This window comes from Stylophora pistillata, chromosome 8 (assembly GCF_964205215.1).
Source record: "Stylophora pistillata chromosome 8, jaStyPist1.2, whole genome shotgun sequence".
Lineage (NCBI taxonomy): Eukaryota > Metazoa > Cnidaria > Anthozoa > Scleractinia > Pocilloporidae > Stylophora > Stylophora pistillata.
Genome location: NC_142526.1, coordinates 31,223,113 through 31,250,171, shown reverse-complemented (window position 1 = coordinate 31,250,171; position 27,059 = coordinate 31,223,113). Strand labels below are relative to the sequence as shown.

At 37.3% G+C, this 27,059-nt stretch overlaps 2 protein-coding genes and 2 long non-coding RNA genes across 53 annotated transcripts in view; all 4 read right to left on the bottom strand.

The window, feature by feature from the left end:
- LOC111329649 (uncharacterized) overlaps window positions 1–2,552 on the bottom strand; it is a 17,148-nt gene extending 14,596 nt beyond the window's left edge. Inside the window, exon 1 of the mRNA XM_022934399.2 lies at window positions 2,257–2,552. Within this exon, the coding sequence (XP_022790134.1) occupies window positions 2,257–2,377 (121 nt within the window). The 5' untranslated portion in view covers window positions 2,378–2,552. The remainder of the gene's footprint in view (window positions 1–2,256) is intronic.
- Window positions 2,553–3,610: 1,058 nt separating this feature from the next.
- LOC148725842 (uncharacterized) lies at window positions 3,611–25,846 on the bottom strand. 50 transcript variants are annotated; one of them, XM_088730141.1, is made up of 26 exons: window positions 25,423–25,809; window positions 24,767–24,878; window positions 22,984–23,022; window positions 22,762–22,796; window positions 22,533–22,572; window positions 22,293–22,331; window positions 22,060–22,098; window positions 21,832–21,870; window positions 21,598–21,636; window positions 21,365–21,403; window positions 21,138–21,176; window positions 20,913–20,951; window positions 20,684–20,722; window positions 9,630–9,668; window positions 9,395–9,433; window positions 9,167–9,205; window positions 8,939–8,977; window positions 8,560–8,601; window positions 7,718–7,756; window positions 7,482–7,520; window positions 7,105–7,146; window positions 6,876–6,914; window positions 6,631–6,669; window positions 6,403–6,441; window positions 5,949–5,987; window positions 3,611–3,804 (listed from the first exon to the last, which is right to left on the bottom strand). In XM_088730141.1, the coding sequence occupies exons 2-26, from the start codon at window positions 24,870–24,872 to the stop codon at window positions 3,782–3,784; spliced, it is 1,029 nt and encodes a 342-aa protein (XP_088586267.1). In that variant the 5' UTR covers window positions 24,873–24,878; window positions 25,423–25,809; the 3' UTR covers window positions 3,611–3,781. The 50 variants fall into 50 exon arrangements, with proteins under 50 accessions (XP_088586267.1, XP_088586280.1, XP_088586268.1 ...); XM_088730154.1 differs by lacking the exon at window positions 22,984–23,022 and having other exon boundaries at window positions 25,423–25,846; XM_088730142.1 differs by lacking the exon at window positions 22,762–22,796 and having other exon boundaries at window positions 22,533–22,571; window positions 25,423–25,837.
- On the bottom strand, window positions 9,919–16,826 carry LOC148725844 (uncharacterized). Its single transcript, XR_015990598.1, has 6 exons — window positions 16,490–16,826; window positions 16,129–16,241; window positions 15,892–15,967; window positions 12,649–14,781; window positions 11,349–11,460; window positions 9,919–10,327 (listed from the first exon to the last, which is right to left on the bottom strand). It is a non-coding gene; the product is annotated as an uncharacterized LOC148725844 (long non-coding RNA).
- On the bottom strand, window positions 17,829–20,488 carry LOC148725843 (uncharacterized). Its single transcript, XR_015990599.1, has 3 exons — window positions 20,450–20,488; window positions 20,229–20,267; window positions 17,829–18,038 (listed from the first exon to the last, which is right to left on the bottom strand). It is a non-coding gene; the product is annotated as an uncharacterized LOC148725843 (long non-coding RNA).
- Window positions 25,847–27,059: the final 1,213 nt, after the last annotated feature.

The window sequence follows — 27,059 nt, the reverse complement described above, 5'->3', positions numbered from 1 at the left end:
ATTCGGAGTTTCTCAAATTCAGTTCAAAGCATGGCTCTCGGTGGAGGAAAAAGCAACAGACACAGGAATGGACCACTTCTAGGAAAAAGACCGAAACAATATGCATACCGTCGCTGAATTTTACTGAGGAAGTTATTCAATATAGGGGCGACCCGAGTTTGTCATCGTACTTTTCATCAGACGTGAAAGAGTTGTACAAGATTAACGACCTTTCCATATCTGCAAGGCGTCGAAAAAACAACGAAAAAACTTTGAAATCAAATTCCAAGCGAGTCTTACCCAGAAAACATGCACTTTGCATGCCACACAATAAAAGAAACGCTCCGGAACTTCCATTGAAATCAAAGCCGTTTGTATGGAAAAAAGAGACTGAAGAAAATATCCTGAAAACGCAGGTTGAAAAATCGACTCATCTGTGGGAAAAGCACGTGTTAGGACTCACTAGCAAACAGACAGCTCAGTGGATAGCTAATCAGTGCTCCACTGGCGAGCAACGAGGGAGATTGGTCGCTTTTTTGGATGAGAAGTACGAAATCAAAGATCTCGAAAAAGATGGAGCAGCCGCAGTGAACAAAATATTGTCCATTAACGATGATGCAATCACGCTTCCCAAAAAAAAAAAAGTTTAACCCTCAGGCTGCATTTGAAAATCTGCATAGCGATGCATAGAACTCGCTAGAGAAATCGAATGCATTATGACCATAAATACTGAAAACTAAAATCTAAAAAGAACGTTTCGCGTTGGAAGAGCACCGTCCTTTAGGCGACAGAAAAGACCGAACATCTTTCCTTCAAAAAAATCCCTTAAACAGTTGTGGCTTGTATCGACGAAACTGAAAGATCTCTCTTAAACTGGACGAGCGATGGTAAAATGCTTCTAACGCTAGAACTGAATATACGTCAAATAGATAAAGCAAAACTGTTCGCAGCTTGTACATGTTAGTTTAAACAGAATGGCAAACCGAAATTTTTTTCCCAAATAGCCGCTATATGGCGTTAAGCTAGCGATTCCGAGTGGATGAGGTGGACCCCAAAGTAACCATAGCCGCTGCAATGGTGAATTATCACAGCATAAAGGAACCTGTGGTTTTCTCCACATTTTATCAAAACGTCATTTGTTTAAGGATGAATAGGCAGCACAATGTAGAAAGGAATTTCCTTACCAATAGCATAATTTTTCCCATATTATAAACATGCTTGCATGGGCCGACGTCTTTTCTTTCTTCATAGTCATTGAAATATTTGAAAATTATCTTTAAATCAAGACCTAGGTAAGTTCAGAATTTAAAGCCGATGTAACATTTACAAAGTTTTAAAATTGGGGTTGTTTGGGGTAGTTACACTGTCGTTGAATTGTATTTTTCAAATTAAATTTCCGTTCAGGACCTTCCCTGAAACTCATTATTTGCCTTTCGCCGCGGATTTTTTATACAAGGGGCTTGCGAAATAAAATAATTTGTGACTTGTTCTCGTAGCTCGCTCAACTAACTTGGAAATCATTTTCAGTTCCTTTTTGATCCTTGGCCTTCCAATTTTTGTTTTTACAAATATTTTTTCTAGAAGAATCTTAAACGGTTACTTAATTAATTATACAGTGAAAAACAGTCGTAATTTTCATTTCCTATCACCGTGTTGCAGACAAGGTACCAGACCGAAGAAACAAAAGTAAATGTTTCCAGAATATTCATTTATTCATCTCGCCATGCAACGAAGTAAATAGACGTCCAACGTTCTCCCTAAGTTAATTTAGGACGGCATATCACTGAAGTGGCAGTTAAGTATCAATCTTGCTTTTCAGATTAATACTGCAAAATTGTACGACCTTCTATTCAAATATAGAGTAAACATGATTACGCTTCTTCAAATTGTTCAAACTCGGTAATGCAAAGAAAACCGACTACCATGCTTTGTTAGACGATACTGGTGAAATTAATTTTCCGATTCAATGGTTAAAAATCATATAGGGTTCAGCTTTTGTTCAGTTTTCAGGAAATGTGAGCGACTGTTAAGGACCCGAGTTCTTCTTCGTTATTGAATTTCAAAATATAGAAGGGTGTTGGAAAGATACTACGTGAAGGAGATATTACTTTGCACGCCGATTCATTTCTGCTTTTTCGTTTAAGGCCATATCGTTGATTTCCGCTCTACTGATCAGGGAAAACCATGCAATCATTCTGTGAAAGGTGCATTCGGTATAAATTAAAAATGCCAGTGCATTCTTATTTTCCTAGAACTACAACCAATTCTGGAACATACCTGCTGTTGTGTATTTGGGAAACATTTCTTTATCTGCTTTGGCTCTTAAATTCAATATTTCTATATTCCTGGATCTCCTTTCTGGGCTAGTTTGTTTCAAAGTTGTATCTGTATCTGCCATGGAAGTTCGAATGCACAGATTCTTTGTTCAGGTGGCAGAAACTACTTCAATCAGGAATCTACTATCGGCAATAAATTGTACCCAAAAAAGTCCAAAAGAAGCTTCGAACACAGAGGAGACGCATACCGTACAAGTGCCAATAATTCCGGCTTAAGCAAAATGAGCCGTTAAGTTCGGGCTTTTGTTAAAAAATTTGCTTGGGGCTTTTTTTTTCTGAACTGACGTCAAATGAACAAAACCCTCCTACTGAGAATTCAAACACTGACATAATACAGTTAACCATGCCTCGCTGTTAACATAGTTGCTACGCGTTTTTTTTTTTTTTTTTTTTTTGACCTGGTACGGCATGGGCAGCTTAAGATGTATAAAGAAAGTGTTTGACATGCGTAAGACAACATTTAGGGCGAAGGTCCCCTAAGGAATAACACGGTTTTACGAGCGAGCATTCCTCACGTAAAAGCGTGAGAAGACTCGAAACAGTAGTTTCTATCCTTTTTAGCGACTGGTTTAAAAACTTTCACCAACCAATTAGGCGTCAAACCCTTTAAGTGACAAGTTGAATCGCGATAGTTCCTCTTCAAATGTACCTCTCGATTGGGGAGGGTTAGGTAAGAGAATTAATACTCACAGTGGAATTACTTTTTTTTCGGCAAGGGGATGGGGGGTCGGTCAAGGTTTCCAATTATGTTTTCCGTGACTTTCCTACAATTATATATAGCGTCTTCTCTCCGCTCTATTTTGCAGGGTTCATTTTAGAGCACGGCTCTATGGGATTTCCACTAGTCGAAAAAAACGCCACATTTATAAATTTACGTCAAATAATTTTGCGTCAAATTGACCACGATTTTGCCCACGACTAAGTACTATTTTAAAGTAATATGTTTTGAAAATTAAGTATTCGAAAACAAAACTAGCGACAAGATTGATATGACAAATGCAATATGGAACTTACTTCGAACTTTAGAACAACTTTTAAAATCTCCAAAGACCATTTTGGGTGCCTAATTTCTTGGACCTCATTTCTTGAAAAATGGCCCTCTATGAAAGGGGCCCTTTTTGACCACTTTGTAGAATAGGAAATGTCTTGAAAAAGTCGAAGTAGCCTTCTAGGTTTTTTGAACGAAACTTATGACGAAAATGTGAAACAGTTCGGGGCTTTTCTATATTTTTACCCCAGAGAAATCAAACTTTTTTTTCCTCGAACCCGGAAATACCAATTAAACAGGCCAAAAAGAAAACTTTTTTTAAATACATTTATTGGTTACATTCCCGAGTAGTTTTAAACTAAGTATGTCGTAGCAGAATATAACGGCTCTGATACACAACCCAAGGCTACTCTTAAATAAGTTTATGTCAACTGAATCTTCGGATCGTCAGTCAGTTCCATCCGCGCGGACGCTGAAGTTAAACGTTGGGATCGTTCTTGGCTGCAAAGTCGAAACATTCAAGTGAAATTCAGTTATACGTAAACTCAGGGACTCTCTCTCGGATAATGTTAGCCAGGTGAGTCACCGAAATGGGAAGAATAAAGAACAAAAAGAATGCAAATTACCCTCGCAGCAAAGATGCAACTCGAGTTTTTTCGAGTTTTAGAAACCGTGAAGCATTCTCGATTTTTTCCGCTAAAAACCTTCCACCTAAAGCTACCCAAGAGATTCATCCCGGCCATAGGTCAGAAAGGTGGAAAGGAAAATTTGTAGAATTAATACTATCTTATCAATTTAACTTAACGATGTTCCTCTTGCCAAGAAACAAAAAAAATATACTCAGAAAGAAACAAAAACAAATACACTCAGAAAACAGTATATTAATTCAAATCATGATTGGCCCTGCGATGTGGAACTGCGATGTAATCAATAACGGGATTTAATCAGCAGTTTTTTTTCCCATAATATAATTAATTGCAAGTTGGAACGTCTCCGTCGATGACAGTCCTTTCTTTGACAGGAAATAAAATCTCTTGCCATTGATTGTGGATCCTTTGTGGGGCTTTATATTAGTTCTGGGATATAGATAAAAATTAAAAGTGGTTCTGTGAATCCTAAAATTTGATAATAAGAATAGCAGCCGATCCACTAAAGAACTTGTGGTTATATATTTAGTGTATCATACTTTACTGTGAGGGTCGAGAAAAAGGCGAAATACGAGATACAAAAACTCTCAACTTGTCGCGCAACATTGTTTCGTTGCAACTTTTGGATCGATGCTTCACGTTTTTCACCTCACGTGATCAACTTGTCAAACACCAATAACATTTTGTTTGACGTTTAAGAAAGTTGTTGCAAAAATTAGGGGTCTACTTTGAGCTACAAATTTTGGCTTTGTTGCTCGTTTTTAATCAAACTCACAACTTGTCATCCAACAGATTTGCTCAGGTTGCGCGACAAGTTGAGGGATTTTTTTATCTCGCATTTTGCCGCCTTAACAGATCGGAAGGGTCCTACTGAGGAATATTGGCCCGAGGTCGTGGCAGTAGGGACAGAGCGTAGCGAGATCCATACAAAAACGACCAAGAGCCAATATTTCCCTGTGTGGCTCGAGCAAGCGAAGTAAAGCCTAGTTCACATATAATCGCCCCAGACGATCGCAGGTGATCGCACCATCGCTGAAACCACTTAACCGAATATCGCGAACCGCATGTTCACTCTGAACTTTTAATAGGTGTTAACATTCTGCTTCTGTTGTCTCTACTTAAACGGAGAATCGCTGCTAGGTCAAAGAAGAAACGTCGCTTCTGGATGCGTAAAGTCTTAAAGCGATTGAAAAAACAATCGTATTTTCTAATTTGTTCCATAAACTGTTCCGCGTCAATTTCACCATGCTTCCATCTTGTCAAAACACACACACGTGTAAAAGTTGATAAACAACTGGTTGTCGTGGTATCATGGCGCTTGTATTGCTGCACACTGGAAGATATAGCATTATTGGACACATTTCAATCGCATGATCGCAGAACTTTGTTCACATATGGTCGCACACGAACGCAGACGATCGCAACCGATCGCACAAATAGAACATGCTTCTATTCTTGCGATCGCGATCGTCTGCGATCGAGTGCGATCATATGTGAACAAAGTTCTGCGATCATGCGGTTGAAATGTGTCCAATAATGCTATATAAGCGGCATGATACCATGACAACCAGTTGTTTATCAACTTTTACACGCGCGTGTGTTTTGACAAGATAGAAGGTAAAATTGACACGGAACAGTTTATAGAAGAAAAGAGAAAATACGATTGTTTGTTCAATCACTTTAGCAAAGAGTACTCTCTTTCTCAAGACTTTCTGCACCAAGAAGCGGCGTTTCTTCTTTGATCTGGGAGCGACTCTCCGTTTAAGTAAAAACAACAAAAACAGAATATTAACACCTATTAAAAGTTCAGCGTCCTTTGCGGTTATGTTGGTTGATTGGAGTTACATTGTATTGCCACTGAATAGTAAACCATGGACTCGGCTGTCAAAAATCGCCTGCGATCGTTGGCGATCATATGTGAACCGGGCTTGACCAAACATGGCGCATGTCCTAACAGAGAGATATGATAAAAACTATTTCGTCAGCTAAGAACCTTACCATTTTCCCTTTTTCCATAATAAGGAGGTGGGCGGGCGACTGAAAAAAAAAAAAAAGGGCGGAAATATCTTTGAGTTCAAATAGAGGGGGAAGACGTTAATTCGAACAATTTTTTTAATTTAGCGGGCAATACAGTAAAATACAGCCCGCTACACGGACCAAACATGGTGCGTGTGCTAACAGAGAGATATGATAAAAACTATTCCGTCAGCTAAGTACCTCACCATTTTCCCTTTTTCCACAATAAGGAGGTGGGCGGACGTTTGACAAAAAAAAAAAAAAAAAAGAGGGGGAAATATCTTTGGGTTCAAATAGAGGGGGAAGACTTTAATTCGAACAATTTTTTGAATTTAGGGGACATATAGTAAAATACAACCCGCTACATTGACCAAACATGACGCATGTGGTAACAGAGAGATATGATAAAATCTATTTCGTCAGCTAAGAACCTTACCATTTTCCCTTTTTCCATAATAAGGAGGTGGGCGGGCGACTGAAAAAAAGAAAAAAGAGGGGGAAATATCAAGTTGAGTTCAAATAGAGGGGGAAGACTTCAATTCGAACAGTTTTTTCTAATTTAGCGGGCAATACAGTAAAATACGGCCCGCTACATTGACCAAACATGGTGCATGTGCTAACAGACAGATATGATAAAAACTATTTCGTCAGCTAAGAACCTTACCATTTTCCCTTTTTCCATAATAAGGAGGTGGGCGGGCGTCTTGAAAAAGAAAAGAAAAAGAAAAAAAAAGAAAAAAGAGGGGGAAATATCTTTGAGTTCAAATAGAGGGGGAAGACTTTAATTCAAACAATTTTTTAAATTTAGCGGGCCGTACAGTAAAATACAGCCCGCTACATTGACCAAACATGACGCATGTGCTAACAGAGAGACATGGTAAAAACTATTTCGTCAGCTAAGAACCTTACCATTTTCCCTTTTTCCATAATAAGGAGGTGGGCGAGCGACTGAAAAAAAAAAAAAAAAAAAGAGGGGAAAATATCTTCGAGTTCAAATAGAGGGGGAAGACTTTAATTCGAACAGTTTTTTTTAATTTAGCGGGCCATACAGTAAAATAGAGCCCGCTATATTGACCAAACAGCGCATGTGCTAACAGAGAGATATGATAAAAACTATTTCGTCAGCTAAGAACCTTACCATCTTGGCTTTTTCCATAATAATAAGCAGGTGGGCCGGCGTCTGAAAAAGAAAAAAAGAAAAAAGAAAAAAGGAAAAATATCTTTGAGTTCAAATAGAGGGGGACGACTTTAATTCTAAAATTTTTTTGTATTTAGCGGGCCGCATAGTAAAATACAGTCCCTTACGGTAAAGGTAAAGTCTTGAAAAAGAAAAAAAAAAAAAAAAGAGGGAGAAATATCTTTGAGTTCAAATAGAGGGGGAGGACTTCAATTCAAACATTTTTTTTAAATTTAACGGGCAATACAGTAAAATAAAGCCCGCTACATTGACCAAACATGGCGCATGTGCTAACAGAGAGATATGATAAAAACTATTTTGTCAGCTAAGAACCTTACCATTTTCCCTTTTTCCATAATAAGGAGGTGGGCGAGCGACTGAAAAAAAAAAAAAAAAAAAAAAAAGAGGGGGAAATATCTTTGAGTTCAAATAGAAGGGGAAGACTTCAATTCGAACACTTTTTTTTAATTTAACGGGCCGTACAGTAAAATAAAGCCCGCTACATTGACCAAACATGGCGCATGTGCTAACAGAGAGATATGATAAAAACTATTTTGTCAGCTAAGAACCTTACCATTTTCCCTTTTTCCATAATAAGGAGGTGGGCGAGCGACTGAAAAAAAAAAAAAAAAAAAAAAAAAGAGGGGGAAATATCTTTGAGTTCAAATAGAGGGGGAAGACTTCAATTCGAACATTTTTTTTAAATTTAACGGGGAATACAGTAAAATAAAGCCCGCTACATTGACCAAACATGGCGCATGTGCTAACAGAGAGATATGATAAAAACTATTTCGTCAGCTAAGAACCTTACCATTTTCCCTTTTTCCATAATAAGGAGGTGGGCGAGCGACTGAAAAAGAAAAAAAGAAAAAAGAAAAAAAGGAAAAATATCTTTGAGTTCAAATAGAGGGGGACGACTTTAATTCTAAACTTTTTTTGTATTTAGGGGGCCGTATAGTAAAATACAGTCCCTTACGGTAAAGGTAAAGTCTTCAAAAGGATAAAGAAAAAAAAAAGAGGGGGAAATATCTTTGAGTTCAAATAGAGGGGAAGACTTCAATTCGAACATTTTTTTTAAATTTAACGGGCAATACAGTAAAATAAAGCCCGCTACATTGACCAAACATGGCGCATGTGCTAACAGAGAGATATGATAAAAACTATTTTGTCAGCTAAGAACCTTACCATTTTCCCTTTTTCCATAATAAGGAGGTGGGCGAGCGACTGAAAAAAATAAATAAATAAAAAAGAGGGGGAAATATCTTTGAGTTCAAAAAGAAGGGGAAGACTTTAATTCGAACAATTTTTTGAATTTAGCGGGCCATACAGTAAAATAGAGCCCGCTATATTGACCAAACAACGCATGTGCTAACAGAGAGATACGATAAAAGCTATTTCGTCAGCTAAGAACCTTACCATCTTGGCTTTTTCCATAATAATAAGCAGGTGGGCCGGCGTCTGAAAAAGAAAAAAAGAAAAAAGAAAAATGGAAAAATATCTTTGAGTTCAAATAGAGGGGGATGACTTTAATTCTAAATTTTTTTTGTATTTAGCGGGCCGTATAGTAAAATACTGTCCCTTACGGTAAAGGTAAAGTCTTGAAAAAGAAAAAAAAAAAAAAAAAAAGAGGGGGAAATATCTTTGGGTTCAAATAGAGGGGGAAGACTTTAATTCGAACAATTTTTTGAATTTAGGGGGACATATAGTAAAATACAACCCGCTACATTGATCAAACATGACGCATGTGCTAACAGAGAGATATAATAAAATCTATTTCGTCAGCTAAGAAACTTACCATTTTCCCTTTTTCCATAGTAAGGAGGTGGGCGGTCGACTGAAAAAAAGAAAAATGAAGGGGAAATATCAAGTTGAGTTCAAATAGAGGGGGAGGACTTCAATTCGAACAATTTTTTTTAATTTAGCGGGCAATACAGTAAAATACAGCCCGCTACATTGACCAAACATGGTGCATGTGCTAACAAAGAGATATAACAAAAACTATTTCGTCAGCTAAGAACCTTACCATTTTCCCTTTTTCCATAATAAGGAGGTGGGCGGGCGACTGAAAAAAAGAAAAAAGATGGGGAAACATCAAGTTGAGTTCAAATAGTGGGGGAAGACTTCAATTCGAACAGTTTTTTTTAATTTAGCGGGCAATACAGTAAAATACGGCCCGCTACATTGACCAAACATGGTGCATGTGCTAACAGAGAGATATGATAAAAACTATTTCGTCAGCTAAGAATCTTACCATTTTCCCTTTTTCCATAATAAGGAGGTGGGCGGGCGTCTTGAAAAAGAAAAGAAAAAGAAAAAAGAGGGGGAAATATCTTTGAGATCAAATAGAGGGGGAAGACTTTAATTCAAACAAGTTTTTGAATTTAGCGGGCCGTACAGTAAAATACAGCCCGCTACATTGACCAAACATGACGCATGTGCTAACAGAGAGACATGGTAAAAACTATTTCGTCAGCTAAGAACCTTACCATTTTCCCTTTTTCCATAATAAGGAGGTGGGCGAGCGACTGAAAGAAAAAAAATAAAAAAGAGGGGAAAATATCTTCGAGTTCAAATAGAGGGGGAAGACTTTAATTCGAACAGTTTTTTTAATTTAGCGGGCCATACAGTAAACTAGAGCCCGCTATATTGACCAAACAGCGCATGTGCTAACAGAGAGATATGATAAAAACTATTTCGTCAGCTAAGAACCTTACCATCTTGGCTTTTTCCATAATAATAAGCAGGTGGGCCGGCGTCTGAAAAAGAAAAAAAGAAAAAAGAAAAAAGGAAAAATATCTTTGAGTTCAAATAGAGGGGGACGACTTTAATTCTAAAATTTTTTTGTATTTAGCGGGCCGTATAGTAAAATACAGTCCCTTACGGTAAAGGTAAAGTCTGTTGATGAGCCTAGTGGCCTATTAGGCCGGTGCTTAACTCCAGTTTCTTTAGCATGAAGCGACTAGGAGTATTTCTACTCCCCCCTGGATGGGATGCCAGTCCATCAAGGGGTTACCCCAGCATTTTATACACTTGGGTGAAGAGAGGCACTGTGAGAGTAAAGTGTGTTGCCTAAGAACACAACACAATGTCCCGGCCGGGGCTCGAACCCGGACCATTCGATCCGGGAGTCGAGCGCACTAACCATGAGGCCACCGCGCCTCCACAAAATACAGCCCCTTAGTGTCTGAAGAAAAAAAACAAAAGGAACGGAAAAATCAAAATTCTTCAAACAAAATCAAGAGATACGTATGATGCACGATCCTTCGCAGTAGATAGCGCTATTTATGCAATAGCGAAAATCAAACCTGAAAAAAATCAGGCCTGTACGGGATTCGAACCACTGACCTCTGCGATACTAGTGCAGCGCTCTACCAATTGAGCTAACAAGCCAACTGGGAGCAGGCCGTTAAGTTGATTTGTAATAAACCCGTGATGATAAATCAGATACAATGACTATATGAAGTTCATATATTTTGAACTGCGGTACTAAATACGTATGATGCACGATCCTTCGCAGTAGATAGCGCTATCTACTGCGAAGGATCGTGCATCATACGTATTTAGTACCGCAGTTCAAAATATATGAACTTCATATATTCATTGTAACCAAAATAAAGTCAGCTTACTCGACTATGGATTTATGCCTTGAAAGAAAAAACACGAAAATTTAACTCATACTGATCAACTAAAAACTGATCGTTATCCCTTTTTTCCCTAATACTGGGGTGGGTGGTCTTTATCCGATAAAAAAATAATTAGAATTAAACTATTTCTAAGCAATTACGGTACTTTGCTCTAAAAAACGGTGGGATTGTTTAACTAAATTTGATCAAGTTAGAGCTTAATTTTCCCCATTTTACTATGATATGGGCAAGGATTAGGCAGACTGTCTCCCACAAGAAAAAAAAACCAACCAACAAACAAAAACTAAGTGTTATTCAAATGAGATCGTTTTATATATTTCGTTTGAAAAATGTAAGATGGTTTGCACGATCCTGAAATTTGAAAATTATAATGGCAGAAAGTCATTAAAAAACTGAATTTTAGAGCTATAAGATCTATCACATCATTCCTTAAAAAAAAAAAAAAAAAAAAAAGAAAAAAAAGCAGTGGTTTTGTGGAATAAAATTGGTCCATTTATACCCTGTGACATTTGAGACATATTTTATTGATTATAAAAACAAATCTAAAATTGACATAATTACCGTTCTTCTCCTCGTTTGCCTCCCCATCATTCTCAGCGTCTTCGTTGTTCAGTGGAAAAGACAACGCCACAGCCATAAACATCACCAATAGCACGAGGTACTTCATTTTTTCCTTGAAAAAAAAAACCCAGCACCATAAGTAAGCTAATTCTTAGCACCCTCTCCTCTGTGGTTTTGGTTTGACAATCAACCTAAACACGCTCGAAAAAAGTTTTGAAGGAAAGTCTGATATGATTAAAGTGCACCTACACCCAAAAAATTTTTTTCGCTTAACGAAGTAAGCTTATTTTTTTGAGTATTTCTGCGCAAAAATTTTTTTATTTGCTCAAATCTTCAATTTTCTATGCCCAGTCAAAATATGGAAAATCGGCCGCCATCTTGCCCCACGACCGAGTTTAAAGAAGAATGGCTCTAGCGGGTAATGTGACGTCAAATCGAGAACACGAAAGTCTGCATCTCACACATTTTCACTTGTTTGGGAAGATTGTCGTCGATATCGTCCGAAATATGCCGACTAGGTGTGTTGTATGAAGATTGTATGGAGCGCGATACCCTCTTGCAAATTTCGCACGTTGCTACATCCTTCTACAACACACTTAGTCGGCATATTTTCGGACAATTATCGACTACAACCTTCCCAAACAAGTGAAAATGTGTGAAAAGCAGACTTTCGTGTTCTCGATTTGACGTCACATTACCCACTAGAGCCATTCCTCTTTAAACTCGGTCGTGGGGCAAGATGGCGGCCGATTTTTCGTATTTTGACTGGGCATAGAAAATTGAAGATTTGAGCAAATAAAAAAATTTTTGCGCAGAAATACTCAAAAAAATAAGCTTACTTCGTTAAGCGAAAAAAATTTTTTGGGTGTAGGTGCACTTTAATGAATCTATTGAGCGAGTTGCGATAGCGGGAGTCGAATTCGAACCCTCACTGTTAATTGCGTTGCTGCATTCTCAGACAATACCCGTCTCTCGTCGTCCCTCTTCAAACGGGTGAAATGATTTACACGTATTGATAAAGAAGGCAAACCTGAGAAAGTTACAACAGCTTAAGACAATATAAAACTAAGGAGCCTTCAGAGAACTGAATTTGTATTCAAAATCATATTCGGCCAAAAACCCGTGCGAACTGTGAAGCTATTTTTGAAAGCAATATATATATCTACACAAAAATAACAGTCTTCGAAGACATTCTAGACCCTGAATAACACGTTTACAAAACTTTTCCTTCTAACTGGCAATGGCATGTTGCAAAAGAAACAAAACGTACTAAGAAAGACGACGTAGCTGTATTACTTACTCCGTATCTGTTCGTTGATTCTTCTAGCTTCAGGTTAGCTCTCAAAGAAGAACTGAACAAGCTCCGTGCTCTACCTGATTTTAAGGGTTTCTGAATAGTTTCTAAACATTGAATGTAAACTTGACATCTGTCTTTTGGCAAAAATTAATCAAGGCCATATTTGCAGCTGATCATACATGCAGATGACATCGAAGTCATCTCTGCTTTTGTCTTGAGCGATCTACATCTGCCATGAAAAAATTTTTGTTGGAGGAATATTCTTAAAATTCATGCCATTCTGAGAAAGGTAAGCAAAAGCCATTGCTACGATTCAACACGCAACTCAAGTAAAACATGCCAAAGGTTAATATTTTCGTAAAATTCAGCGCTTGAAATTCTCTCTTAAAACTAGAAGGCAACGAAACACTAAGTAAAGTGACCCACGTACGCACCTCAATTGTTATGGTAAAAAAATAACAAGTAACACTAATTAAGAATTTACCATTAAACACAAGTTTTAGGCAATAAAAAGCGAATCACTCAATACTAACACGACGAGACTAACATTTGTCAAGGAAAAATAACCGTTCAAAAAAAGTTTTTGCGATGATCCGTCCAAACTAAAAAAAGATTTTATCAATACTTCTCTAAAATTTCTTTCCTTAATCGTTTATCCTCTTAGACATTTTTCTCCAATTAATTAACGTAGTTGATACCATTGCACAATATTCCCAACGCCAGGGTTATCAAAACTAACCACTTCCTCAGAGAAGATGAAGATCGAATATTTTATTATTGACTCATTTAACTGGGTGAAAACCGCTAGGAATCCGTGATTAAGAATCATCTGCGCTGAAAGTATTACAATTTTCATCTGAGAGAATTATTTTGCGCAGTTCCGACAGAATTGTTGATTCAGGACTCTCAAAAAGTTGTCTTAATGGCAATTAAGAAATTATTAATTACTTTAGTAATTAGAAATGTATACAAGGTAATTATCGAATAAGGATCGACAGATCGATATTGAGACAAGTATGTAAACTCGAGAAACAAATGTCGCAAACTTCCTTCTTGATTCGAGAAGCTTAATCATAGCATTAATTTGTTTGTCTACAGATGAAATTAAAAAAAGTCGTTTTCATGATAAATTATTATCGAACGCGTATCGTGCAAGATTAAGGAACCTCCGAACTAGAGCAATTTTCAACAAAACAAGAGAAAGATCCATAATTCACAGAAAAACTTCCCTGTTTATTTTATGCTTCAAACGAAATAAAATGTTAATATGTTAATGTAAAACTAGGGCAGCGTTTGGAGAAACACAAAAACGTCCCTGTCAGCTTTATGGTTCAAACAAAATAAAATGTTGATGTCAAATTATAGTAGCGTTTTGATAACTGTATTCTGAAAGAAATTTTCTTACAGAGTGTTCGTTGTCATGGAGCACAATTCAGTCGTGATTCACAGAAACAAGCACAACTTTTGGATAAATTTTGAAATGTGTTATATAACGACTGACTGGACACTGGGGGAAATTTCGCTTCTTTTATTCATTAATATTATGTTCAAGTTTCGGACACTGGATATATGAAATAACCCACTGTAGTAGTTCTAAGTAATTACTAGTGAGTTTATCAGATCAATTTAAGATCAATTTTGTCTAGCCAACTAAAGTTTAGTTTTCAAAACTTTGATTTTATTACAAACTCGACATTTCCTAACCAAGATGTTTAGTATTTTTGATGGGTAAATTGGCTACAGAAATGTAGCAATGTAAAATATTTTTCATTTCATCCTCTGTTGCATTTCATGTAGTTAAATTGAAAGAGAAGTTCTGACGCTTCTATAACTAGAACACTTGTCCTAACTACCTAACCTGGTAAAAATAAATCTTGCTTAAAATCTCTTCTTGCCTGTTATTACCTATACACGCTTTCCACAGCACTTAACATTAAACATATTTACAGTAAATACGTCCATGGGTGAACTAACTGTTCGCCTTATCGTGTTTTGCAACTTTGTATCAGTTAGAAAATGTATACATCTTGCACTCATCCGAGATTTTCATGCATCCCAATTGTTCCGTATTCAAAAGTACAAGCTCATATATGCTTCTCTAAATCTCTGTTTCTTGAGGTCTTTTTCGGTTTTGAGCTGTTGAAGAAAAGTTTTTTTTTTATCAACAAACATAAAATAAAACGTCGCTGTTAAACACAACTCCATGATTCGAGAAAATCAAGAAAACATCAATTAATATCAAATTAAAGAATTATTGGGAGATTGAAGAAATCACGATCAACTAAATATTGAGGCTGGTGCTGAATTATTCGAGCTGAGAAAGCCGTCATGTCCTGTTGCTGACGTTTCCAGCGTTAGCCCTTTGCCTGCCTGTCGCTCTAACGAAGAGCTATAACGCTCAGAACATCAGCTACCAACTTGGTTGATGAAACCAAATTATCACGTAATACCCACCACCAGACATCATAGTTTCTCGAGGTTCCCATATAACTCTCTGTAAAAGTCAGTCCCGTAAAAATACTTGGCCTTTTTTCGCATCACGAATAATACCCAAAATTCTTTCACCTTTACGCGAAATTTGAGACGATCACGTTTCACATAAAAACGAAAACCCACTTCACGAATTAAAAAATTTTTTTTCCACCCTTCACAAGTCATAAGTGACATAAAATGTCATATCTTATTATACTTATTAAAGACCATTAGTGGTCTGTATTATGACTTTTATCGGTCCATGCGAAGTCCATGTCAATGCGGAAGCCGAAAAGGGTCAATCCAAAAATATTCTGCAAATCCGAAAAAATATTTAGGATCGATATCTTTTAGATAAATCGCTTTTGAAAAGTTTTACAAATTGAGAAAACAAACTCAAATCCTGGTTTGATTCATAGATCCACAAACACCTTTAACAAAAATCGAAAATCGTTTACAATCCAAGAATATTTCCTATAGGAAAGATTATTTATAAATGCAGAAAATTTTCGCAAATCGAGAAAAATATTTTGTCACGATACTACGGTAGCCAGAAAAGGGTAATCCAGAAATCTAAATTCAAAAAATTAAATATTTTTGTATTGTCCCTTTTCGGCTTCTGCAATGTCCGGTGAAAACCCAGGTCAAAATCTAACACAGTCACCACAGCCTTTCGATTTCTAAAGGAAATCGTTAACTTGCGGACCAAGCCGGCCATTCTATCACCCCGTCTCGTTCACAGTTATAATTCACGATGCAATTGTAAATGCTTACCATTAATCTGGCATTTGTTCCTTCGTGATTATGAATGTTTGAGCAGTCTCTTACTTTGCGAAATGATTGAAGACAACTGTGGGACGAAAGATGTATTTCAAGGTATCATTTGTCTTTTAAATACCATAAAAAAGAAACAATCCGCTTTAAATAAATTTGTAAGTTTGTAAAGTCATTAATAAAAATTGATGTATGCAAAGTTTAGAAATAAAAACTCCTTTATTGCATTAAAATTACCTCCTTGTGTACATCTCTCCTGTTGTTAAGTGATGATCGTAACATTTCCGACAAAGATGAACCTTTTTGTACTCATAGTAGTCTCCCACAGGAGGACTTTGACAAGAATTACACTGTGGACAAACAGTTGGTCACAATTAGAAATACACGAGGCCTGAGTGGATTTAATCAATGAAACAGCTCATGCATATACATTTCTTCCGATTCATTTCTGCTTTTTCGTTTAAGGCCATATCGTTGATTTCCGCTCTACTGATCAGGGAAAACCATGCAATCATTCTGTGAAAGGTGCATTCGGTATAAATTAAAAATGCCAGTGCATTCTTATTTTCCTAGAACTACAACCAATTCTGGAACATACCTGCTGTTGTGTATTTGGGAAACATTTCTTTATCTGCTTTGGCTCTTAAATTCAATATTTCTATATTCCTGGATCTCCTTTCTGGGCTAGTTTGTTTCAAAGTTGTATCTGTATCTGCCATGGAAGTTCGAATGCACAGATTCTTTTTTCAGGTGGCAGAAACTACTTCAATCAGGAATCTACTATCGGCCATAAATTGTACCCAAAAAAGTCCAAAAGAAGCTTCGAACGCAGAGGAGACGCATACCGTACAAGTGCCAATAATTCCGGCTTAAGCAAAATGAGCCGTTAAGTTCGGGCTTTTGTTAAAAAATTTGCTTGGGGCTTTTTTTTTCTGAACTGACGTCAAATGAACAAAACCCTCCTACTGAGAATTCAAACACTGACATAATACAGTTAACCATGCCTCGCTGTTCACATAGTTGCTACGCGTTTTTTTTTTTTGTTTTTTTTTTGACCTGGTACGGCATGGGCAGCTTAAGATGTATAAAGAAAATGTTTGACATGCGTAAGACAACATTTAGGGCGAAGGTCCCCTAAGGAATAACACGGTTTTACGAGCGAGCATTCCTCACGTAAAAGCGTGAGAAGACTCGAAACAGTAGTTTCTATCCTTTTTAGCGACTGGTTTAAAAACTTTCACCAACCAATTAGGCATCAAACCCTTTAAGTGACAAGTTGAATCGCGATAGTTCCTCTTCAAATGTGCCTCTCGATTGGAGAGGGGTAGGTAAGAGAATTAATGCTCACAGTGGAATTACATTTTTTTCGGCAAGGGGATGGGGAGTCGGTCAAGGTTTCCAATTATGTTTTCCGTGACTTTCCTACAATTATATATAGCGTCTTCTCTCCGCTCTATTTTGCAGGGTTCATTTTAGAGCACGGCTCTATGGGATTTCCACTAGTCGAAAAAAACGCCACATTTATAAATTTACGTCAAATAATTTTGCGTCAAATTGACCACGATTTTGCCCACGACTAAGTACTATTTTAAAGTAATATGTTTTGAAAATTAAGTATTCGAAAACAAAACTAGCGACAAGATTGATATGACAAATGCAATATGGAACTTACTTCGAACTTTAGAACAACTTTTAAAATCCCCAAAGACCATTTTGGGTGCCTAATTTCTTGGACCTCATTTCTTGAAAAATGGCCCTCTATGAAAGGGGCCCTTTTTGACCACTTTGTAGAATAGGAAATGTCTTGAAAAAGTCGAAGTAGCCTTCTAGGTTTTTTGAACGAAACTTATGACGAAAATGTGAAGCAGTTCGGGGCTTTTCTATATTTTTACCCCAGAGAAATCAAACTTTTTTTTCCCCGAACCCGGAAATACCAATTAAACAGGCCAAAAAGAAAACTTTTTTTAAACACATTTATTGGTTACATTCCCGAGTAGTTTTAAACTAAGTATGTCGTAGCAGAATATAACGGCTCTGATACACAACCCAAGGCTACTGTTAAATAAGTTTATGTCAAATGAATCTTCGGATCGTCAGTCAGTTCCATGCGCGCGGATGCTGAAGTTAAACGTTGGGATCGTTCTTGGCTGCAAAGTCGAAACATTCAAGTGAAATTCAGTTATCTTTAAACTCAAAGACTCTCTCTGGGATAATGTTAGCTAGGTGAGTCACCGAAATGGGAAGAATAAAGAACAAAAAGAATGCAAATTACCCTCGCAGCAAAGATGCAACTCGAGTTTTTTCGAGTTTTAGAAACCGTGAAGCATTCTCGATTTTTTCCGCTAAAAACCTTCCACCTAAAGCTACCCAAGAGATTCATCCCGGCCATAGGTCAGAAAGGTGGAAAGGAAAATTTGTAGAATTAATACTTATCTTATCAATTTAACTTAACGATGTTCCTCTTGCCAAGAAACAAAAAAAATATACTCAGAAAGAAACAAAAACAAATATACTCAGAAAACAGTATATTAATTCAAATCATGATTGGCCCTGCGATGTGGAACTGCGATGTAATCAATAACGGGATTTAATCAGCAGTTTTTTTTCCCATAATATAATTAATTGCAAGTTGGAACGTCTCCGTCGATGACAGTCCTTTCTTTGACAGGAAATAAAATCTCTTGCAATTGATTGTGGATCCTTTGTGGGGCTTTATATTAGTTCTGGGATATGGATAAAAATTAAAAGTGGTTCTGTGAATCCTAAAATTTGATAATAAGAATAGCAGCCGATCCACTAAAGAACTTGTGGTTATATATTTAGTGTATCATACTTTACTGTGAGGGTCGAGAAAAAGGCGAAATACGAGATACAAAAACTCTCAACTTGTCGCGCAACATTGTTTCGTTGCAAGTTTTGGGTCGATGCTTCGCGTTTTTCACCTCACGTGATCAACTTGTCAAACACCAATAACATTTTATTGAGCGTTTAAGAAAGTTGTTGCAAAAATTAGGGGTCTACTTTGAGCTACAAATTTTGGCTTTGTTGCTCGTTTTTAATCAAACTCACAACTTGTCATCCAACAGATTTGCTCAGGTTGCGCGACAAGTTGAGGGATTTTTTTATCTCGCATTTTGCCGCCTTAACAGATGGGGAGGGTCCTACTGAGGAATATTGGCCCGAGGTCATGGCAGTAGGGACAGAGCGTAGCGAGATCCATACAAAAACGACCTAGAGCCAATATTTCCCTGTGCGGCTCGAGCAAGCGAAGTAAAGCCTGGTTCACATATAATCGCCGCAGACGATCGCAGGTGATCGCACCATCGCTGAAACCACTTAACCGAATATCGCGAACCGCATGTTCACTCTGAACTTTTAATAGGTGTTAACATTCTGCTTCTGTTGTCTCTACCTAAACGGAGAATCGCTGCTAGGTCAAAGAAGAAACGTCGCTTCTGGATGCGTAAAGTCTTAAAGCGATTGAAAAAACAATCGTATTTTCTAATTTGTTCCATAAACTGTTCCGCGTCAATTTCACCATGCTTCCATCTTGTCAAAACACACACACACGTGTAAAAGTTGATAAACAACTGGTTGTCATGGTATCATGGCGCTTCTATTGCTGCACGCTGGAAAACATAGCATTATTGGACACATTTCAATCGCATGATCGCAGAACTTTGTTTACATATGGTCGCACACGAACGCAGACGATCGCAACCGATCGCACAAATAGAACATGCTTCTATTCTTGCGATCGCGATCGCAAGCGATCGCAAGAATAGAACCATGTTCTATTCGTGCGATCGTCTGCGATCGAGTGCGATCATATGTGAACAAAGTTCTGCGATCATGCGGTTGAAATGTGTCCAATAATGCTATGTAAGCGGCATGATACCATGACAACCAGTTGTTTATCAACTTTTACACGCGCGTGTGTTTTGACAAGATAGAAGGTAAAATTGACACGGAACAGTTTATAGAAGAAAAGAGAAAATACGATTGTTTGTTCAATCGCTTTAGCAAAGAGTACTCTCTTTCTCAAGACTTTCTGTACCAAGAAGCGGCGTTTCTTCTATGATCTGGCAGCGATTCTCCGTTTAAGTAAAGACAACAGAAACAGAATATTAACACCTATTAAAAGTTCAGCGTCCTTTGCGCTTATGTTGGTTGATTGGAGTTACATTGTATTGCCACTGAATAGTAAACCATGGACTCGGCTGTCAAAAATCGCCTGCGATCGTTTGCGATCATATGTGAACCAGGCTTGACCAAACATGGCGCATGTGCTAACAGAGAGATATGATAAAAACTATTTCGTTAGCTAAGAACCTTACCATTTTCCCTTTTTCCATAATAAGGAGGTGGGCGGGCGACTGAAAAAAAAAAAGGGCGGAAATATCTTTGAGTTCAAATAGAGGGAGAAGACGATAATTCGAACAATTTTTTTAATTTAGCGGGCAATACAGTAAAATACAGCCCGCTACATTGACCAAACATGGTGCATGTGCTAACAGAGAGATATGATAAAAACTATTCCGTCAGCTAAGTACCTTACCATTTTCCCTTTTTCCATAATAAGGAGGTGGGCGGGCGTTTGACACAAAAAAAAAAAAAAAAAAAGAGGGGGAAATATCTTTGAGTTCAAATAGAGGGGCAAGACTTTAATTCGAACAATTTTTTGAATTTAGGGGGACATATAGTAAAATACAACCCGCTACATTGACCAAACATGACGCATGTGCTAACAGAGAGATCTGATAAAATCTATTTCGTCAGCTAAGAACCTTACCATTTTCCCTTTTTCCATAATAATAAGGTGGGCGGGCGACTGAAAAAAAGAAAAAAAGAGGGGGAAATATCAAGTTAAGTTCAAATAGAGGGGGAAGACTTCAATTCCGACAATTTTTTTTAATTTAGCGGGCAATACAGTAAAAAACGGCCCGCTACATTGACCAAACATGGCGCATGTGCTAACAGAGAGATATGATGAAATCTATTTCGTCAGCTAAGAACCTTACCATTTTCCCTTTTTCCATAATAATAAGGTGGGCGGGCGACTGAAAAAAAGAAAAAAGAGGGGGAAATATCTTTGAGTTCAAATAGAGGGGCAAGACTTTAATTCGAACAATTTTTTGAATTTAGCGGGCCGTACAGTAAAATAAAGCCCGCTACATTGACCAAACATGGCGCATGTGCTAACAGAGAGATCTGATAAAATCTATTTCGTCAGCTAAGAACCTTACCATTTTCCCTTTTTCCATAATAATAAGGTGGGCGGGCGACTGAAAAAAAGAAAAAAGAGGGGGAAATATCAAGTTGAGTTCAAATAGAGGGGGAAGACTTCAACTCCGACAATTTTTTTAATTTAGCGGGCAATACAGTAAAATACGGCCCGCTACATTGACCAAACATGGTGCATGTGCTAACAGAGAGATGTGATAAAAACTATTTCGTCAGCTAAGAACCTTACCATTTTCCCTTTTTCCATAATAAGGAGGTGGGCGGGCGTCTTGAAAAAGAAAAAAAAAAAAAAAGAGGGGGAAATATCTTTGAGTTCAAATAGAGGGGCAAGACTTTAATTCAAACAATTTTTTGAATTTAGCGGGCCGTACAGTAAAATAAAGCCCGCTACATTGACCAAACATGGCGCATATGCTAACAGAGAGATATGATAAAAACTATTTCGTCAGCTAAGAACCTTACCATTTTCCCTTTTTCCATAATAAGGTGGTGGGCGGGCGTCTTGAAAAAGAAAAAAAAAAAAAAAAGAGGGGGAAATATCTTTGAGTTCAAATAGAGGGGCAAGACTTTAATTCAAACAAGTTTTTGAATTTAGCGGGCCGTACAGTAAAATAAAGCCCGCTACATTGACCAAACATGGTGCATGTGCTAACAGAGAGATATGATAAAATCTATTTCGTCAGCTAAGAACCTTACCATTTTCCCTTTTTCCATAATAATAAGGTGGGCGGGCGACTGAAAAAAAGAAAAAAGAGGGGGAAATATTAAGGTGAGTTCAAATAGAGGGGGAAGACTTCAATTCCGACAATTTTTTTTAATTTAGCGGACAATACAGTAAAATACGGCCCGCTACATTGACCTAACATGGTGCATGTGCTAACAGAGAGATGTGATAAAAACTATTTCGTCAGCTAAGAACCTTACCATTTTCCCTTTTTCCATAATAAGGAGGTGGGCGGGCGTCTTGAAAAAGAGAAAAAAAAAAAAGGAGGGCGAAATATCTTTGAGTTCAAATAGAGGGGCAAGACTTTAATTCAAACAATTTTTTGAATTTAGCGGGCCGTACAGTAAAATAAAGCCCGCTACATTGACCAAACATGGCGCATGTGCTAACAGAGAGATATGATAAAAACTATTTCGTCAGCTAAGAACCTTACCATTTTCCCTTTTTCCATAATAAGGAGGTGGGCGAGCGACTGGAAAAAAAAAAAAAAAAAAAAAAAAAAAAGAGGGGGAAATATCTTTGAGTTCAAATAGAGGGGCAAGACTTTAATTCAAACAAGTTTTTGAATTTAGCGGGCCGTACAGTAAAATACAGCCCGCTACATTGACTAAACATGGCGCATGTGCTAACAGAGAGATATGATAAAAACTATTTCGTCAGCTAAGAACCTTACCATTTTCCCTTTTTCCATAATAAGGAGGTGGGCGAGCGACTGAAAAAAAAAATAAAAAAGAGGGGGAAATATCTTTGAGTTCAAATAGAGGGGGAAGACTTTAATTCGAACAATATTTTGAATTTAGCGAGCCATACAGTAAAATACAGCCCGCTAAATTGACCAAACATAGCGCATGTGCTAACAAAGAGATATAACAAAAACTATTTCGTCAGCTAAGAACCTTAACATTTTCCCTTTTTCCGTAATAAGGTGGGCGAGCGACTGAAAAAAAAAAAAAAAAAGAGGGGGAAATATCTTTGAGTTCAAATAGAGGGGCAAGACTTTAATTCGAACAATTTTTTGAATTTAGCGGGCCATACAGTAAACTAGAGCCCGCTATATTGACCAAACAGCGCATGTGCTAACAGAGAGATATGATAAAAGCTATTTCGTCAGCTAAGAACCTTACCATTTTCCCTTTTTCCATAATAATAAGGTGGGCTGGCGTCTGAAAAAGAAAAAAAGAAAAAAGAAAAAAGGAAAAATATCTTTGAGTTCAAATAGAGGGGGACGACTTTAATTCTAAAATTTTTTCTGAATTTAGCGGGCCGTATAGTAAAATACAGTCCCTTAAGGTAAAGGTAAAGTCTGTTGACGAGCCTAGTGGCCTATTAGGCCGGTGCTTAACTCCAGTTTCTTTAGCATGAAGCGACTAGGAGTATTTCTACTCCCCCCTGGATGGGATGCCAGTCCATCAAGGGGTTACCCCAGCATTTATACACCTGGGTGAAGAGAGGCACTGTGAGAGTAAAGTGTGTTGCCTAAGAACACAACACAATGTCCCGGCCGGGGCTCGAACCCGGACCATTCGATCCGGGAGTCGAGCGCACTAACCATGAGGCCACCGCGCCTCCACAAAATACAGCCCCTTAGTGTCTGAAAAAAAAAACAAAACAAAAGGAACGGAAAAATCAAAATTCTTCAAACAAAATCAAGAGATAGGTATGATGCACGATCCTTCGCAGTAGATAGCGCTATTTATGCAATGGCGAAAATCAGACCTGAAAAAAATCAGGCCTGTACGGGATTCGAACCACTGACCTCTGCGATACTAGTGTAGCGCTCTACCAATTGAGCTAACAAGCCAACTGGGAGCAGGCCGTTAAGTTGATTCGTAATAAACTTCATATATTCATTGTATCTGATTTATCATCACGGGTATTTAATACCGCAGTTCAAAATATATGAACTTCAAATATTCATTGTGCCAAAATCAAGAGAACAAAATAAAGTCATACGTATGATGCACGATCCTTCGCAGTAGATAGCGCTATTTATGCAATAGCGAAAATCAGACCTGAAAAAAAATCAGGCCTGTACGGGATTCGAATCACTGACCTCTGCGATACTAGTGCAGCGCTCTACCAATTGAGCTAACAAGCCAACTGGGAGCAGGCCGTTAAGTTGATTCGTAATAAACCCGTGATGATAAATCAGATACAATGAATATATGAAGTTCATATATTTTGAACTGCGGTACTAAATACGTATGATGCACGATCCTTCGCAGTAGATAGCGCTATCTACTGCGAAGGATCGTGCATCATACGTATTTAGTACCGCAGTTCAAAATATATGAACTTCATATATTCATTGTAACCAAAATAAAGTCAGCTTACTTGACTATGGATTTATGCCTTGAAAGAAAAAACACGAAAATTTAACTCATACTGATCAACTAAAAACTGATCGTTATCCCTTTTTTCCATAATACTGGGGTGGGTGGTCTTTATCCGATAAAAAAATAATTAGAATTAAACTATTTCTAAGCAATTACGGTACTTTGCTCTAAAAAACGGTGGGATTGTTTAACTAAATTTGATCAAGTTAGAGCTTAATTTTCCCCATTTTACTATGATATGGGCAAGGATTAGGCGGACTGTCTCCCACAAGAAAAAAAAAAACAACCAACAAACAAAAACTAAGTGTTATTCAAATGAGATCGTTTTATATATTTCGTTTGAAAAATGTAAGATGGTTTGCACGATCCTGAAATTTGAAAATTATAATGGCGGGAAGGCATTAAAAAACTGAATTTTAGAGCTATAAGATCTATCACATCATTCCTTAAAAAAAAAAAAAAAAAAAAAAAAGCAGTGGTTTTGTGGAATAAAATTGGTCCATTTATACCCTGTGACATTTGAGAGATATTTTATTGATTATAAAAACAAATCTAAAATTGATATAATTACCGTTCTTCTCCTCGTTTGCCTCCCCATCATTCTCAGCGTCTTCCTTGTTCAGTGGAAAAGACAACGCCACAGCCATAAACATCACCAATAGCACGAGGTACTTCATTTTTTCCTTGAAAAAAAAAACCTAGCACCATAAGTAAGCTAATTCTTAGCACCCTCTCCTCTGTGGTTTTGGTTTGACAATCAACCTAAACACGCTCGAAAAAAGTTTTGAAGGAAAGTCTGATATGATTAATGAATCTATTGAGCGAGTTGCGCTGGCGGGAGTCGGATTCGAACCCTCACTGTTAATTGCGTTGCTGCATTCTCAGACAATACCCGTCTTTCGTCGTCCCTCTTCAAACGGGTGAAATGATTTACACGTATTGATAAAAAAGGCAAACCTGAGAAAGTTACAACTGCTTAAGACAATATAAAACTAAGGAGCCTTCAGAGAACTGAATTTGTATTCAAAATCATATTCGGCCAAAAACCCGTGCGAACTGTGAAGCTATTTTTGAAAGCAATATATATATCTACACAAAAATAACAGTCTTCGAAGACATTCTAGACCCTGAATAACACGTTTACAAAACTTTTCCTTCTAACTGGCAATGGCATGTTGCAAAAGAAACAAAACGTACTAAGAAAGACGACGTAGCTGTATTACTTACTCCGTATCTGTTCGTTGATTCTTCTAGCTTCAGGTTAGCTCTCAAAGAAGAACTGAACAAGCTCCGTGCTCTACCTGATTTTAAGGGTTTCTGAATAGTTTCTAAACATTGAATGTAAACTTGACATCTGTCTTTTGGCAAAAATTAATCAAGGCCATATTTGCAGCTGATCATACATGCAGATGACATCGAAGTCATCTCTGCTTTTGTCTTGAGCGATCTACATCTGCCATGAAAAAATTTTTGTTGGAGGAATATTCTTAAAATTCATGCCATTCTGAGAAAGGTAAGCAAAAGCCATTGCTACGATTCAACACGCAACTCAAGTAAAACATGCCAAAGGTTAATATTTTCGTAAAATTCAGCGCTTGAAATTCTCTCTTAAAACTAGAAGGCAACGAAACACTAAGTAAAGTGACCCACGTACGCACCTCAATTGTTATGGTAAAAAAATAACAAGTAACACTAATTAAGAATTTACCATTAAACACGAGTTTTAGGCAATAAAAAGCGAATCACTCAATACTAACACGACGAGACTAACATTTGTCAAGGAAAAATAACCGTTCAAAAAAAGTTTTTGCGATGATCCGTCCAAACTAAAAAAAGATTTTATCAATACTTCTCTAAAATTTCTTTCCTTAATCGTTTATCCTCTTAGACATTTTTCTCAAATTAATTAACGTAGTTGATACCATTGCACAATATTCCCAACGCCAGGGTTATCAAAACTAACCACTTCCTCAGAGAAGATGAAGATCGAATATTTTATTATTGACTCGTTTAACTGGGTGAAAACCGCTAGGAATCCGTGATTAAGAATCATCTGCGTTGAAAGTATTACAATTTTCATCTGAGAGAATTATTTTGCGCAGTTCCGACAGAATTGTTGATTCAGGACTCTCAAAAAGTTGTCTTAATGGCAATTAAGAAATTGTTAATTACTTTAGTAATTAGAAATGTATACAAGGTAATTATCGAATAAGGATCGACAGATCGATATTGAGACAAGTATGTAAACTCGAGAAACAAATGTCGTAAACTTCCTTCTTGATTCGAGAAGCTTAATCATAGCATTAATTTGTTTGTCTACAGATGAAATTAAAAAAAGTCGTTTTCATGATAAATTATTATAGAACGCGTATCGTGCAAGATTAAGGAACCTCCGAACTAGAGCAATTTTCAACAAAACAAGAGAAAGATCCATAATTAACAGAAAAACTTCCCTGTTTATTTTATGCTCTAAACGAAATAAAATGTTAATATGTTAATGTAAAACTAGGGCAGCGTTTGGAGAAACACAAAAACGTCCCTGTCAGCCTTATGGTTCAAACAAAATAAAATGTTGATGTCAAATTATAGTAGCGTTTTGATAACTGTATTCTGAAAGAAATTTTGGATCACTCACAGTTTCTGGGCAACGAGTCGATTTTAAATCGTCACGATTTATAAGTCACTCGATAAACGATTTAAAGCGAGACTCGTTTGTTTGTGAATAGAAACGAGACTCGTTTGTTTGTGAATAGAAACGAGACTCGTTTATAGAAACGAGACTCGTTTGTAGAAACGAGACTCGTTTGTAGAAACGAGACTCGTTTTTAGAAACGAGACTCGTTTGACAAAACGAGAGTCGTTTT